Raw genomic sequence first — 14725 nt, 5'->3', positions numbered from 1 at the left:
CATTTATAAGGTGGCCTGTACCTGGGGATATAAATTGGTAAAAGTCTCGGCTTGCAAGAATTCACGAATCTTAAAAACCTACGGGTGTCGTCTCTATACTGGGTGACGTCTCTGTACTGGGAGACGTCGATTCCCACGTCCAACTGCCATATTCCCAACCCATAGTCAATTAAAGCCCAACTCGGTAAATACAAGGTAAGGCGGAATAGAATAGTCAAGATGCGTCTATACAGTTTGGATCTGGTTGACACGAATCCGATATAGACCTTCTTTATGAGCCTAACCTTAGGTGCCACAATCCGCTATGCGGAGTTGGGTCCCTTGGGCTAGCCAGAAACCAGTCGAATCCCGACTAGGTTTGTCAGCACCATGCCTGTTATGCTCGTTGGCGTCACCGAAGTGATGCATGTCTTAGTCTCACATCACATCTGCTGCCGTTAATACTTTGGGGTAGCCTTGTGGTTAAGGCGTCCTATCGTCACCTCTAAGACCCGGGTTCGATTACCCATATGGGCACAATGCTTGAAGCCCATTTCCGGTGTTCTCCGTCGTGATAGGCTGGAATATTGCTAAAAGCGGCGTAAAACTAAAACTTTCTCACTCTCTCTAAAAGCGGCCTTAAACTAAACTCACTCACTGCTGCCGTTAGCTGACACCGCGATATAGCTGGAATATTGTTCAAGGCGCTGGTGACCCTGACCCCCTCACTCACTTACTCAAAGTGGTACAAGAATTGCTTCGTGATTTCTTTCCACGTCTGGATGTTGTCTTGAATTCACAACTGCTGAATAAATCCAGGTAACTTAATACGGTAGCGAATATTCGCAATAGATTACAGCTTTGAGCTTGCTTTTGACATTAACTAGAAAGAGATATCTATCTACTGTATATATATAAATTGTATATATGGTCGTCTGAAATTTGATTACTCAGTCTCAGTGAATATTTGATCCCTTTTCATCATTCACTTAATAAAAACTAAATACAAATGTGGGATATTTTTAGGGAGGGCAGTCTTAGATTACGCAATGCAATTGGTCGTAGGTTTGAATAAGTATTCCATTACAAAGATAAATGCTTTGTCAGAAACACGCCTGTGCTTCTCAGACGTATCCAAAAGTGTACTTTCCTCCCACATGAGGTTGTAGTAAACTAAAACGAATTTGGAACGACTTCAAATTCACTTACTCGCATGACGTTATGAACAGGATGTTAGTTTCGTGGCATAAGCTTTACGTGTGAGCAGTCCCCTATTTCTTAGAATCTGGTATGCCTGTGAAATACTCCATTTGTTTGGTTTCAGCTGGGGAAGAACACTGGACTAAAGTTCTGCAGGTAAATGCCAATTCATCCAACTCAAGACACCTCAGGTGTCGGGGGTGCTCTCGCTCACCGTCTCCACGACCTGGGGGCCCCATTCCCAGGCACCCGAGTCCTTCTCCCCAGCATCACAGTGCTCGTCCCAACAGTCCGCCCAGGGACCGCAAGAGACGTTCAAAAAGCCTTGGAAGGCCCGGTGACGGTTTATTTCACAACCTCACAAACAGGTTCCGTCAATGGATTCAGTCCAAGCGGAAATACGAGATTTCACCAACAGACTGTATGCAAGCAGACGACAGGTACGTGTGGAACAAGGAGCAAGTGTTTCAGGAGGATGTGTCCTTGAGATCGTACAGATCTAGCTTCCATGATCAGCTTGTGCCTAACAATGAACTCAATTCCGTCCAGGACAACCAAAAGGCAAATACAACATATAGCAAAGGAAAGACTGTGGTTCAAATCACCTACTCTGAAGCAAAGTCAGATCATGAGGCCGAGAACTCAGACTATCCCCATGAAGATGTTCCTCATCTACTGAAGCCTCCGGATATATCTGGTCGCCAGCTGCTTCGAGCCTCGCGGTATAAACATCGGGAAAAGCAGCTGAACTCGTCTGGCCACGGGTGCAGACAGCCCCTCACAGGCACAATCAGCTGCCCACCAAAACAAGGCCCAGATCCCAATGACGTCTCTCCGAGATTCAGACGTCGATGTGCCACGTGGCCAGTTCAGGGAAGAAAGGTTAACGCTGAGGGTAAGAATGCAGTATTAGGATGATCAAAGTTAACAGATGTCTTCATTAGTGTCTGTTGTTTGTAAGTTACGGAGTGATTTTATAATAGAATTATTCTGGCATTCCTGATTTATTTCAACGTGTATGACCACAACTAATTCTATTCTGTTGCCAAATGGCATCAGAGTCTCTCGTTTCGGGTTAGAATCATGGGCTATGGGTTGTTTGCTGATTATTGACATTGCTGTGTTAAAAAGAGACCATGGCTTACGGGATTAATGACGCGTCGCTATATAATGATGAGTGCCATTAAGATGCACCTCAGGATATGTAGAACATATCAAGTCATTCACTTTTAATGTACTGCAGAGGTCACATTTGAAATGACTGGATTACGGTCTAAAATCATTAGAACGCCGACTGCTGAATATTATAATATCTGGAGATTCTTTTATATTCAGATGCTGACAATGAAGATCTGGGTCTTTCTTTCTTACATGACAGAGAGCGGTAGGGTCTATCATATTGTCATTCATGTATTTGTCTCGTGGAGTCACGTGAGCGGTTGTCTAGCGGGTAGAGCGTCAGCCCGGAGAGAGTGGAAGGTCGGTGGTTCGAACCTCGACGGCGTCATACCAACGTCGTTAGGTACTTGTTATACAGTCTGGCGCTCCGTATTAAGGGAATAAAGCGCTGGTGAAGCTGTGAGTGTGCGTGTGCATGTGCGTGTGCTTGCTTAACTGCATGACAAAGGACTAAAAAGCAGAATGACTATACACACACTAATATCCCCCCCTCCCCCCCCCCCCCCCCAAAAAAAAAAGGAAAGAAAAAAAATGTGTCTTCCTATATTTCAGGAGTGTTCTTGACGGGAAGATGTCGATTGAAGATTTCAGTATTCCTTACGAGGATGTTAACGTCACCGACTGTGAGCGGGTTGGAAGGAGATGCACCATCCATAGGTAGGGGATGGTCTGTTTCCATACCAGAGGAATGTTCTATGTATGTTGTTTGAAGTTGCGATGTACCAGAGTGGGCGAGGTGATAGTTGATGGGTATGGTGACTCAGAGGGTGACTTTGCATAATGGTGATGTAGGAACGTCTGTGTTCACTAATCACAGCAGAGAGATACCGGTAAGGGCCCATTTAGCAGTGTACGCACTATATCACGAGAGGATGCCTCGGGGGTTGCCTCTCCCGTGAGAAAATAAGAAGCTAAGGAGCATTTCCCTCTAAACTATGGGCTTTGGTGCCCCCGTCGTGATATTACTGGAGTATTGCTACAAAGCGGCGTAAAACAGCGTGTGTGGGCGCGCATGCGCGGGCAAAAATTATGAAGTTCCCAGATGTGGAGGAAATGCTCCTGAGAGAAACTTTTCAGGGGAAAAGAGGGTGCGCATCCCTCAATCCCCACCGTCCGGATCCGCACCTGAGATTATCCTGCAGAGCTCTCGCTTTAAACAGTATTGCTAAACAAACGAACGTATTGTGTTCTTTGCAGGGGACGTTGGCACGGTGAGGTGACAATCCATCTCTTCCGTGACAAGAAAGGTGATGAAACTGACGTCTTCTGGTCCGATCTGACGAAGCTGTGTCGAATACGTCATGAAAACATCAACCTTTTCATGGGGGCATGTACTGTACCACCAAACAGGGCTGTCATCACCAGGTGAGAGGTCCCTGCATGCACAAACTTCTGTCAAAACCCATCCACGTCTTCATTAAGTTCAAAATAAAAAAACCCAACAAAACAAACATGCTGAATCGTAGTACAAAAATAAGTGTTCACATGAAACAGCCTTAATGCATATAACAGATACTATCAGACCCGTTAGATTTGATCTTCAGTAACCCATCCTTGTTCTAAGAGGCGACTAACAGTGTTCAGGATCGCTGATATGGTTGAGTTGGCTTACTTACAAACCGCCGCCCTATAGGAGGGATATTGCTGGGTGCGGCGTAAAATTAAACTCACTCACTTATGACTTATCATATAATTTAGACAGACTATTCGCAGAAGGGTCGGTTAATCTCTATCGGTCATTCAAACATATGATTCTGACAATCGCATTGATCCTACTCATCATACGGTTTGTGATTTACCTGATTTCGTCCATTGTCTGTGCTGTGAACCAGCCAGAGGCTATTACATTTAACATGCTGGAAAGGAGCCGATGCGAACATGCAATGACCAATACGGACAGGACCCGTGAAGGTCCGGGCTAGAATAGGCCTTCAGCAACCCACACTTGTCATACAGGCATGTCGTGAGAGGCGACTAACGGGATCGGGTGGTCAGGATCGCTGGCTTGGTTGACACATGTCGTCGGTTCCAAATTGCTTATATCGATGCTCATGCTGTTGATCACTGGATTGTGTGGTCCAGACTCGATTATTTACAGACCGCCGTCATGATGCTGGAATATTGCTTGTCGTATATTGTATATATAATAAGTTAAAATGTTGTCGATAATGTTTGACATTGTGCCTTTAAGCCATCAATACTGAATATGTTTGTTCTGATGCCGAAAGTGCTGAAAGGTAAACGCTACCTGTATTACATTGTCGATATTGAAATGACTTTGCAAATGGCCAAACGGCATTTAGGTCTGGAGTAGGCAATGCGTTGTCAGGGATACCAAACTTTCTGGCTAACATAACTTGACTTCAGTTATCTAAAGTTGCAGAAGTGAGATAAGTTTACATTTGTTTTATGATATCTTTGCAAATCGAAAAACGTCAATATCTTTCCTACAACGTCTTTGTTCAGACACTAATGTCTTCAAAGAATTTACGATGTTTATCGAACGACTTTGTGGAATAGGTGTTTGGGGTCGGGTTCCGCTGGGACTGGGGCCGTGTGAGTAGTGAGGGTGTGTGGGAAGGTGGATGGTCTCTGGTTTGTTGGGGATGATGTGTTCGAGTGGCTGATGGCGCCGAGAGGGCTGGGGCTGGTTGATATGTTTGATTGAAACTGGTTGCAGTTATTTTTTTATGCTGCAGCGTTTGATTTCTTGAGCGAGCCGGGCGGGGTAGACGAATATGCTTGTCGTGAGATGCGACTAACGGGATCGGATGGTCAGTCAGACTCGCTGACTTGGTTGACATGTCATCGGTTCCGTTTGAGCAGATGGATGCTCATGCTGTTGATCACTGGATTGTGTGGTCCAGATTCGATTATTTACAGGCTGTCGCCATATAGCTGGAATATTGCTGAGTGTGGCGTAAATCTCACTCACTCACCATAATCTATGATTGTATATTCGAATCTCAGATGAATCGCAATGCCTTTGACTGCTGGTTTGTCAGCATCACACACATGGTTTAACGAAAGCGCATAAAATCAAAGACTATCTTAATTTCGCCTGTCCATCTAATCAATAGCTGTTATATTATCCAATGGTGTCCTTGATAAAATGACATTATATCGAAAAATACAGATACTTAGGTATATTTACTTCACTGCAAGGTATTTGCTGAAATAATTTGATTCATTTCCGTCTAATTATTGATATCATCCTATCCAGCGAGTGTTCTGTTCTGAGCGGAAATGAGACTCTGGCAATCAGCGCCGATACAGGAATCATAATTAGATATATGGGGCAAACTCGAGCCATGGCTAATGGCGGATTCTCCATACCCAATGAAGCCATTTATTTGGGTATATCATGAATCTGACACGGAGAGCCCTCGATTTGACATGAAGATTTGGATAATGAAGGTAGTTTTGTATGACAAAGCCGTCGGGAACACTGACCGTGTTAATTTGTCTTGTGCGCTGAATATCATATTGCCCAGATGACACCATACGGCTCCCGGTCTTTATCAGGATCATGGACAACGATGCATTTAGTCTGGCCATAAAATATATATGGCCAAAATGTTCTGGGCACTAGGTATAAAACGAATCGGGTAGGTGGAAATGTTTTGATCATATTCGATTTTCGAACCACTTGAACCAAAACCCCGGATAGCTGGAGGTCTGAGGTTCAAATCCCCGATCGTGTTATACCGAAATATGTTCAACGATGCACTTTTCTCGGCTTGTCCTTAAGGGGCGAGTAAATATTTGTTTGCCGTATTCCAGCAATAGCACGGCGGGGGACACCAAAAATGGGCTTCACACATGATGTTGCACTATAGTGATGGCCATGTCAGTTGTTTTCATGCTACTTATCACGCATGTCACGGCGGTTAAATTGCTTCCAAATAGACAGAAATAACGGGAAGCAGTCTTTTTGTATTTGCTCATCATATTTCTAAATGGTACTTGATAATTATGTAATCAGCACGCCTTTGGGCTAACGTCAGTTTATTCTTTCTGGGCCGGCCCAGTAACGTCATGTTGACAACGTCCACTCGTACTGTGTTGAAGGAGCTTCCATTCCCAACCATTGTACACTGCCCATTTCTCTTGCATGTCTCTGCCGTTTAGGCATGGGTCGTTGCTGATGTATTCATAATATAGTCTTGTCCAGACCCGATTGATTTCAGACAACAGTTATATGTCGCTTAAATATTGTCAGCATAGGCGAAACACCAAGCTAATTGGCTCTAGTTTGTTTATTGTTCCTGAATATCAAATGATACTAATGCACTTGTGTATAGCTCTGGATTTCATAAAAAATATGCTCAAAGCGCAGCACGAAATAGAATACAATACATAAAGGATGGATATTAGTGGGGATGGGGAGGGTCAGGGGTGTTGGGTTGGGGTGCTGGGTGGGGTGAGTCAACACAAGTAAGTAGTGGGATTCAGAGATAGTAGATAGTTTTTAGTTGTAACTTAAAATTGTCAAAGGACTTAATTCCTCTCATTTAGGGGAAGGTCATTCCAGAGAACTGGTCAGTAATGCTGAAAGCTCTTAGTCCATATTCCTTCAGTCAGCAAGGTGGGACTTTCATGAGATTTTGTCTCCCGGAGCGTAGATGTTTTGTTGGTCAATGTTCACACAGAAGTTAACTCTTGTAAGTTAGCACTTGCGTAAATACACCGGAGAATATTTGAATAATGTATCCTCGCTTGTGGCAATACCATGAACTATGTGTTCGTCATAGATTTGCGCATGAATGACTGTTGTGCTTTAGCAATTATTATAGAATTATACAATTTGAACTAAATGACTACAATGCTCTACTTTTATACTATTTATTCAAATCCCGACAAACAAGTTGTTCGACAACGGATCCATATCTCCCATCTTTGAGTCTTACGCGCTGGTAGCAATGTCCATTGAAACAAAATCAATAAGACATATGGACATAAACAGTATTACCCGATCCGTCGGTTATGGTGTTTGAACTACATTTCACAAAGAGAATAACCACTGAAACGAAACTTGACTAGAAAATAGAATTCAGGAAATGCGCATTTAAGTTTTCTCTCTTTTTTTAAAAAAAATGCCCTTTTGTGTGGAATCGGCTTACAGAAAACGTGTCAAACATGCCTCTGTGCTTGGTGCATCGATTGGGACATGCATCTACGAGAACATTACATGGGCGTGCAGATATTTACTTTGCTGTCGTTGAAATTAAACATTTTTATTTTATTTTATTTATTTTTTATCAAAGTAAACAGCGTTTATCTCCAAGGTGATGGGGCGGTGGGGGTAGCCAAAATGGTTAAAATAAAGCGTCCGCTTGTTACACCGAAGATCCAGGTTCTGTTCCCCACTTGGAAAGAATGTATGAAACCCATTTCTAGTGTCCCCTGCCTTGATATTGCTTTAATATTACTGAAAAATTGTAAAGCCATACTCACTCACTCACTCACTCAAACACAACAAGGTGATATGACGTGAGGTATCTATCCGCCTTTCCCAATGAAATCGCCGATTGCAGCCAGATAAACTAGATTCTGAATCGTCCAACTGTACGTTTCAAGTAAGACTTTAATCAGTTGTGACAGTTGTTGTTTTCTGAAATCTGAACTGGCAAGCTGTGTCATGTTGCAAACAGGAAAAAACCCGAAAATGAAACTATGGTTGATGAATCGTGATAAATATAGAAAACAATTATTATAGTATTTATCTCTTTTCTTCAAAAGACAATATAAAAACAAAGTTTAATTAAAACAACAAAAAAGATTTTCATAACCAAAGGAATTTTCATCGTACGATGCCGACGATATCATTAGCATGTGATCATGAGTGAGTTTAACTTTACGCCGCGCTCAGCAATATTCCAGCTATATGGCGGCGGTCTGTAAATAATCGAGTCTGGACCAGACAATCCAGTGATCAGCAATATAAGCATCCATCTTCGCAATTGGGAACATGTCAAAGAGCCTGTCCATCCGATCCCGTTAGTCGCCTCTTACGACAAGCATAGTCTTTTATAGCAAGCATGGGTTGGTAACAGCCTATTTTACCCCGGTGCCTTCACGGGTCTGTGATCATGAATCACAATCATTATGATGATAGCGTATGGCACATGTGACAAACGCACGATAAAGTTTTGCTCAAAAATGTGAGCGAGTGAGCTGGGTTTTACGCGGGGGACACCAGAAATAGAATTCACACATTTTACCCATGTGGGAAATCGAACCTGGGTCTTCCGTGTAACGAGCGAACGCTTTAACTATTAGGCTACCTCATCGCCCCTGTTCAGCTGCAAAATCACTGGGACATGTGATGTATAACTGCATCTTACATCTCAACGATCCGGTTTAGAATTGATCTTCAGTACACGAGGCGACAAACTGGATCGGATGGTCAGGCTGAGTGACTTCGTTGACACATGTCATCCAGTTGCGCACATCGATGCTGTTACTGTTGAGTACTTGATTGTCTGGTCCAGACTCGATTATGTACAGGCTGCCACCACATAGCTGGAACACTGTGGCGTAAAACTAAACTCACTTACGCACTCACTACATCATTTGTGTCACCTTCGCGTTCAATTTGCCATTGTTCTGTGCATGTCTACTTTTGAAAGCACCACCGAAGCTATTTAATGTTGTAACCCTCCACCTCAAACGTCGTGAACTGTGGATACCAAAGTCTGTAGCTGCTGGAATGGTGAAGAGCCGAAAGGGAAATCCCCCTATCGTACTTTAGTCTTGAAGGTAGTCTGTTGTCACACTGAACCTAAAGTACTTTAATATACATTTGATCGGTGAAGATCCGGGCTAGAATTGGTCTTCAGCAACCCATGCTTGACGTAAGAGGAGACTAATGGGACCTGGTTGACACAAAGTTTGTAGATCAGTCCTCATACGGTTGATCATTGGATTGTCTGGTCCGCACTCGATTATTTACAGACCTTCATATATCTGGAATAGTGCATGATTCGGCTTCAAACAACAAACAAATTATTCATTTTTCTATATATGCAACCGTGAAGTTCCTGGTCTCTTATTTCTGGCACAGGGGCGGTGGGGTAGCGTAGTGGTTAAGGTGTTCGCTCGTCACGCCGAAGACCCGGGTTCGATTCCCCACATGGGTACAATGTGTGATGTCCATTTTCTGGTGTCCCCCGCCGTGATATTGCTGGAATATTGCTAAAAGCGGCGTAAAATCTAACTCACTCACTCACTCACTCACTCACTTATTTCTGGCACAGGTATGCACATCAGTCGAATGGAATTGGTTGTTGGACCATCGTTAAACGATATCAGATCATTGATATACATTATGAGTTCTGACTTAACCCTGGTGCCAAAGTGTCTCCAGGATAGACGAGCCAGGCCGCTCTCGCAATGTTAAATAAGACCATAAGATTAACATTATAGCTGTTCACTGTTACATTGAAAAACAATCTGATTTCGTGTACATGACACACGGCACAGGTGTGAGTAGTGACGGAACATAGGTATCGCTTTCTCGTCTCCCGTTTTCGCTGTTTCGTCTCGCTCAGAATTATAAGGCGAAAAAGCTATGGCCCAAATCAGCCACCATACACAGGAAAAAACTATCTGTTCTTTGCTTCTAGTGCCCCCGCCGGTTTGTCGCTGTACGAGAACCTCCACTGCAAGAAGGAGAAACTGAATATCCACAGCAAGCTGCAGATACTGAGGCAGATCGCAGTGGGCATGGGATACCTGCACGCTAAGGGCATTGTTCTACGAAAGCTTAACACCAAGAATGTCTTCCTTGCACCCAAGGTGAAGATTAGCGCCATGGATTACGGCTTTGCCGAGGCCAAATATGACAGGTGAATAGGTATACAGTATATGTTATTGCATATCTGAAAAATGTCTCCAGATTTCAGCATTTCAGCCCGTTACTTGTATATCAGACACAGTACTGCAGCAAAGTGACGGCTCTGTTTCTCCTTTGATATTACAGTGATTACTATATTTTGGTGATTATGTTGTCCCCGGATACAATACTATACTGCGGTGATCTATTTGTCCCCGGATGCAATACTATACTGCGGTGATCTATTTGTCCCCGGATACAATACTATACTGCGGTGATCTATTTGTCCCCGGATACAATACTATACTGCGGTGATCTATTTGTCCCCGGATGCAATACCGTACTGCGGTGATCTATTTGTCCCCGGATACAATACCATACTGCGGTGATCTATTTGTCCCCGGATACAATACCATACTGCGGTGATCTATTTGTCCCCGGATACAATACCATACTGCGGTGATCTATTTGTCCCCGGATACAATACCGTACAGCGGTGATCTGTTTGTCCCCGGATGCAATACTATGCTGCAGTGATCTATTTGTCCCCGGATACAATACCATACTGCGGTGATCTATTTGTCCCCGGATACAATACTATACTGCAGTGATCTATTTGTCCCCGGATACAATACCATACTGCGGTGATCTATTTGTCCCCGGATACAATAATATGCTGCGGTGATCTATTTGTCCCCGGATACAATACCATACTGCGGTGATCTATTTGTCCCCGGATACAATACCGTACAGCGGTGATCTATTTGTCCCCGGATACAATACTATGCTGCAGTGATCTATTTGTCCCCGGATACAATACTATACTGCGGTGATCTATTTGTCCCCGGATACAATACTATACTGCGGTGATCTGTTTGTCCCCGGATACAATACCATACTGCGGTGATCTATTTGTCCCCAGATACAATACTATATTGCGGTGATTTGTTTGTCCCCGAGTACAATACTATGCGGTGATCTGTTTGTCCCCGAGTACAATACTATGCGTTGATCTGTTTGTCCCTGGGTACAAAACTATGCGGTGATCTGTTTGTCCCCGGATACAATACTATACTCCGGTGATCTGTTTGTCCCCGTGTACAATACTATGCGGTGATCTGTTTGTCCCCAGATACAATACTATACTGCGGTGATCTATTTGTCCCCGGATACAATACTATGCGGTGATCTGTTTGTCCCCGAGTACAATACTATGCGGTGATCTATTTGTCCACGGATACAATACCATACTCCGGTGATCTGTTTGTCCCCGGGTACAATACTATGCGGTGATCTATTTGTCCTATTTGATACAAAGTTGTATCACGGTGTTATGGACTCAGCACCATTCCACTGTGCTGTAGTGCTTGGATACAACACTGTTGACACAGCACTGTTGTGTGGTTTCAATACTGGGGCAAAATTTTACATTATGCTGATCCCACAGTTATGTAGAAATACAGTAACGTGGTAACATTAGTATTCTTAGACATGCAGGTGTGTTTCAAATCCCCCTTTTGAAAATGTTAGAACCACATTCAAGATGTTTGTTTTTGCTTTGGATGAGTTAAGGGGTGGTTCAAACATCTGGATCCGCCTATGATTGGCATGAATATAACTTCAGTGCATACGTTTGTAAAACGTGGTGTCATGTGACTTACAGCGTCTTCTTTTCACACTGAAAGTCTGGGTTCGAGTACTCTCATGGGTACAATGTGATATTGCTAAAAGCGTCATAAAACCATACCCAATCACTTCTCTGATTTATCACTCGTCTAGTGTGAAAATTCAGGGTTTGTAGGGCCATACCAGTGTTTACGACTGCCCCCAAAGTCGTGAACGCGTTAAAACTGCATCATTCTGCATGGGACCTTCCTCCTTCACGCCGTCAAATAATTTGAATTCTGTTCAAAGCGAATTTAAACCAAGTTATTAGAAATATATTGGATAATCATTTTCATTAATTACGTTTTTGTTTATTTTTGCTTACAGAGTCAACCACTCATCAATACCTCGAGGTCACATGACCTACGTGGCTCCCGAAATCCTTTGCACGATGGTTACACTTCCTCCTCGTTTCGTCACATCCTCTCCATACACAAATGAGGCGGATGTATATGCTTTTGGGTAAGTCCCGGTGCCAGGTAATGAAATAATATAATGTTTTTGTCGAAATGATTATTTCTGCTAAATTATTGGTCAAAAGGAAGTACGGTAGGTGTTTGATATTTAGTGTTTACACGAGGAATCAACGTGACGGCAACACGATATCATGTCTCCATTACAATAGCTGAGAAAAATAATGTTTGATTTCCCATGATGATGAACAAAACGCAGTATGAACAATACTAGTTTCAATTAATTCCAGGTTATACGTCTACACATGATAACACCCTATCTCAACACACCGATAACATCCGGTATCTCCGGATTGAAAGAGCCCATACATGTCACTTGCGGTTACCTCCCGTATTACTGTCATTTTCTCCGATGAAACCTCATCGAATAAGGTTAAACCTCCCTTTAATTGTCGTAAAAATTTGCAAGACATATTATGAGTTAAGAGATTCATCGTTAGTTTAACCAGTAAAACTGCACTGACACTGAGGACAGGGGCGGTGGGGTAGCCTAACGGTGAAAGCGTTCGCTCTTCACGCCATAGATTCTGTTTCTATTCCCCACATGGGAACATATGTGAAGCCTGTTTCTGGTGTCCGACGCAGTGGTATTGCTTGAATATTGCTAAAAGCGCTCACTGTAACGACAATTTGAAATGCATGAATTTCCGAAACCACAGACCACCAACTGCCCACCTAGGGATATTTCAAATACATCATGGTGGAATGGCTGAATTCGTCCTCCTCAGGTGGCCATTTTACAACACGTTCAATTATTTGGCATTTTATATATTATTGTATTTTTCTTACACATTTCCGGGGCGGTGGGGGAGTCTAGTGGTTAAAGCGTTCGCTGGTCACTCCGAAGACCCGGGTTCGATTCCCCACATGGATACAATGTGTGAAGCCCATTTTCAGGTGTCCCCCGCCGTGATATTGCTGGAATATTGCTAAAAGCGGCGTAAAACTAAACTCGCTCACTCACTCTTACACATTTGCTGAACATGGCGCTGACTATTTCAGTGCGCAGTTTAGAGTCCCGAACATCAGCGCCTCCTTGACATGTTCACATGTTATACAGTTATCTGTGTAATGCGATTCCGTAGAGAACTGGCACTGTTTGCGCAGGTTTTCTGCCTGAGAGCAGTATTGATTACGACTCCCTTGTTGTCGTTACGCAAGTGTTACGCAATCTACAAAAAAACAGACCTTTGAGAATCAATAGTAATATAAGATGGATAAACAGATGTATATTTGCTATGTCGTGAACAACATTACGCTCTAAAATATATCAGAAGCATGCTATTATTGTCGTTTTCAAAGGAACACGTTGGTCAGTCGAAATCTAAAATCTTAGAAACGTCATATAATGAGAATAGTGCGTCATTAAACAAGAAACACTTAAACGTATTATGAAAGCTGTATTCATTACGTTCTCTACACACGGACGTTGATTCGGCCGGCTTCACTCACAAAGTTAATATATTGCCAGCACTTTAATTTTGTTTTGTTTTCGCTTGTGTTTCTGTGATGTATGATTCTCAGGAAACAATCTTTGAAACAACTACCCCCTCGCCAGAACAACAAGGTCAGATGAACCCGTGTATACTAATGGTTCTGCAACTGACCTAACGATGATGTTCCCGGTGTCTGTTATGACCCTCTTCCTTCACTCCGTATCAAGCCTGTACTATGTCTGAACTCATGCCTACCTCTGAAAGCTCTGTGACATTGTTTGTACTTGAACCAGCATCAGGTGTGGCCTTCTTCCTGGACTCCGCCTCCAGCCTGTAAAAAACACCTGTTACACACCGATGCCATCGCTGAAGGAATCTGCTTTTCTCATTCGGCGTCTCGTTCATCTAGACTGTGATACCGGCCAGTGCCCTCTGCTGCGATGACTTCAGTTTTACTAAATATACCGTGGTTTAATGAATTAACTCTTTTAATACTTCAGCTGCTGGAAATGATGTAGATCAAATATGGAACATTCGCCGTTTTGGAAAATTCTTACCTGTTCATGTCGAATCATGCATTTTTAAACTGTCGATTGTATGTTCGCGATCGGGTTTATTGGGTCGTTGGGTAATCTACATTCTCTTCTCACAGAGGTTACTCCTGTCATATCTTCCTACGTAACCTCTGTTCTAATACGGCCATATTTCCCGGTTATCGAGAAATCCCCTTGCGGCAAAAAAATCGCAACAGGAATTATCTCCTTTCTCACTATCCAATCAGAACACTCGTTAAATAGACTTAGCTCCAATATGGCGGCCCCCATGGAGTTAGTTCATCAACGTGCGAAGGAATACGTGCGGTATTTCATGTTTAACTGAAAATCAGAAACTGGCAATAGAGAGTGCAGGGATCAATCGCCATGATGTGTTTGTAGAAACAAAAACTGGTAGTGGCA

At 43.1% G+C, this 14725-nt stretch overlaps 1 protein-coding gene across 2 annotated transcripts in view; it reads left to right on the top strand.

The window, feature by feature from the left end:
- The window catches only part of LOC137277732 (kinase suppressor of Ras 1-like), a 68423-nt gene that overhangs the window by 45084 nt on the left and 8614 nt on the right, over positions 1 to 14725 (top strand). For both annotated transcript variants that reach the window (XM_067809628.1, XM_067809629.1), the window contains exons 4-9: positions 1304 to 2074; positions 2515 to 2563; positions 2911 to 3015; positions 3556 to 3723; positions 9987 to 10208; positions 12188 to 12322. In XM_067809628.1, coding sequence (XP_067665729.1) covers positions 1304 to 2074; positions 2515 to 2563; positions 2911 to 3015; positions 3556 to 3723; positions 9987 to 10208; positions 12188 to 12322 — 1450 coding nt within the window. The remainder of the gene's footprint in view (positions 1 to 1303; positions 2075 to 2514; positions 2564 to 2910; positions 3016 to 3555; positions 3724 to 9986; positions 10209 to 12187; positions 12323 to 14725) is intronic.

Source organism: Haliotis asinina, chromosome 3 (assembly GCF_037392515.1).
Source record: "Haliotis asinina isolate JCU_RB_2024 chromosome 3, JCU_Hal_asi_v2, whole genome shotgun sequence".
NCBI classification, from domain to species: Eukaryota; Metazoa; Mollusca; class Gastropoda; order Lepetellida; family Haliotidae; genus Haliotis; species Haliotis asinina.
Note: the sequence above shows the minus strand (reverse complement) of the source record. Positions and strands in the feature narration are given on the sequence as shown.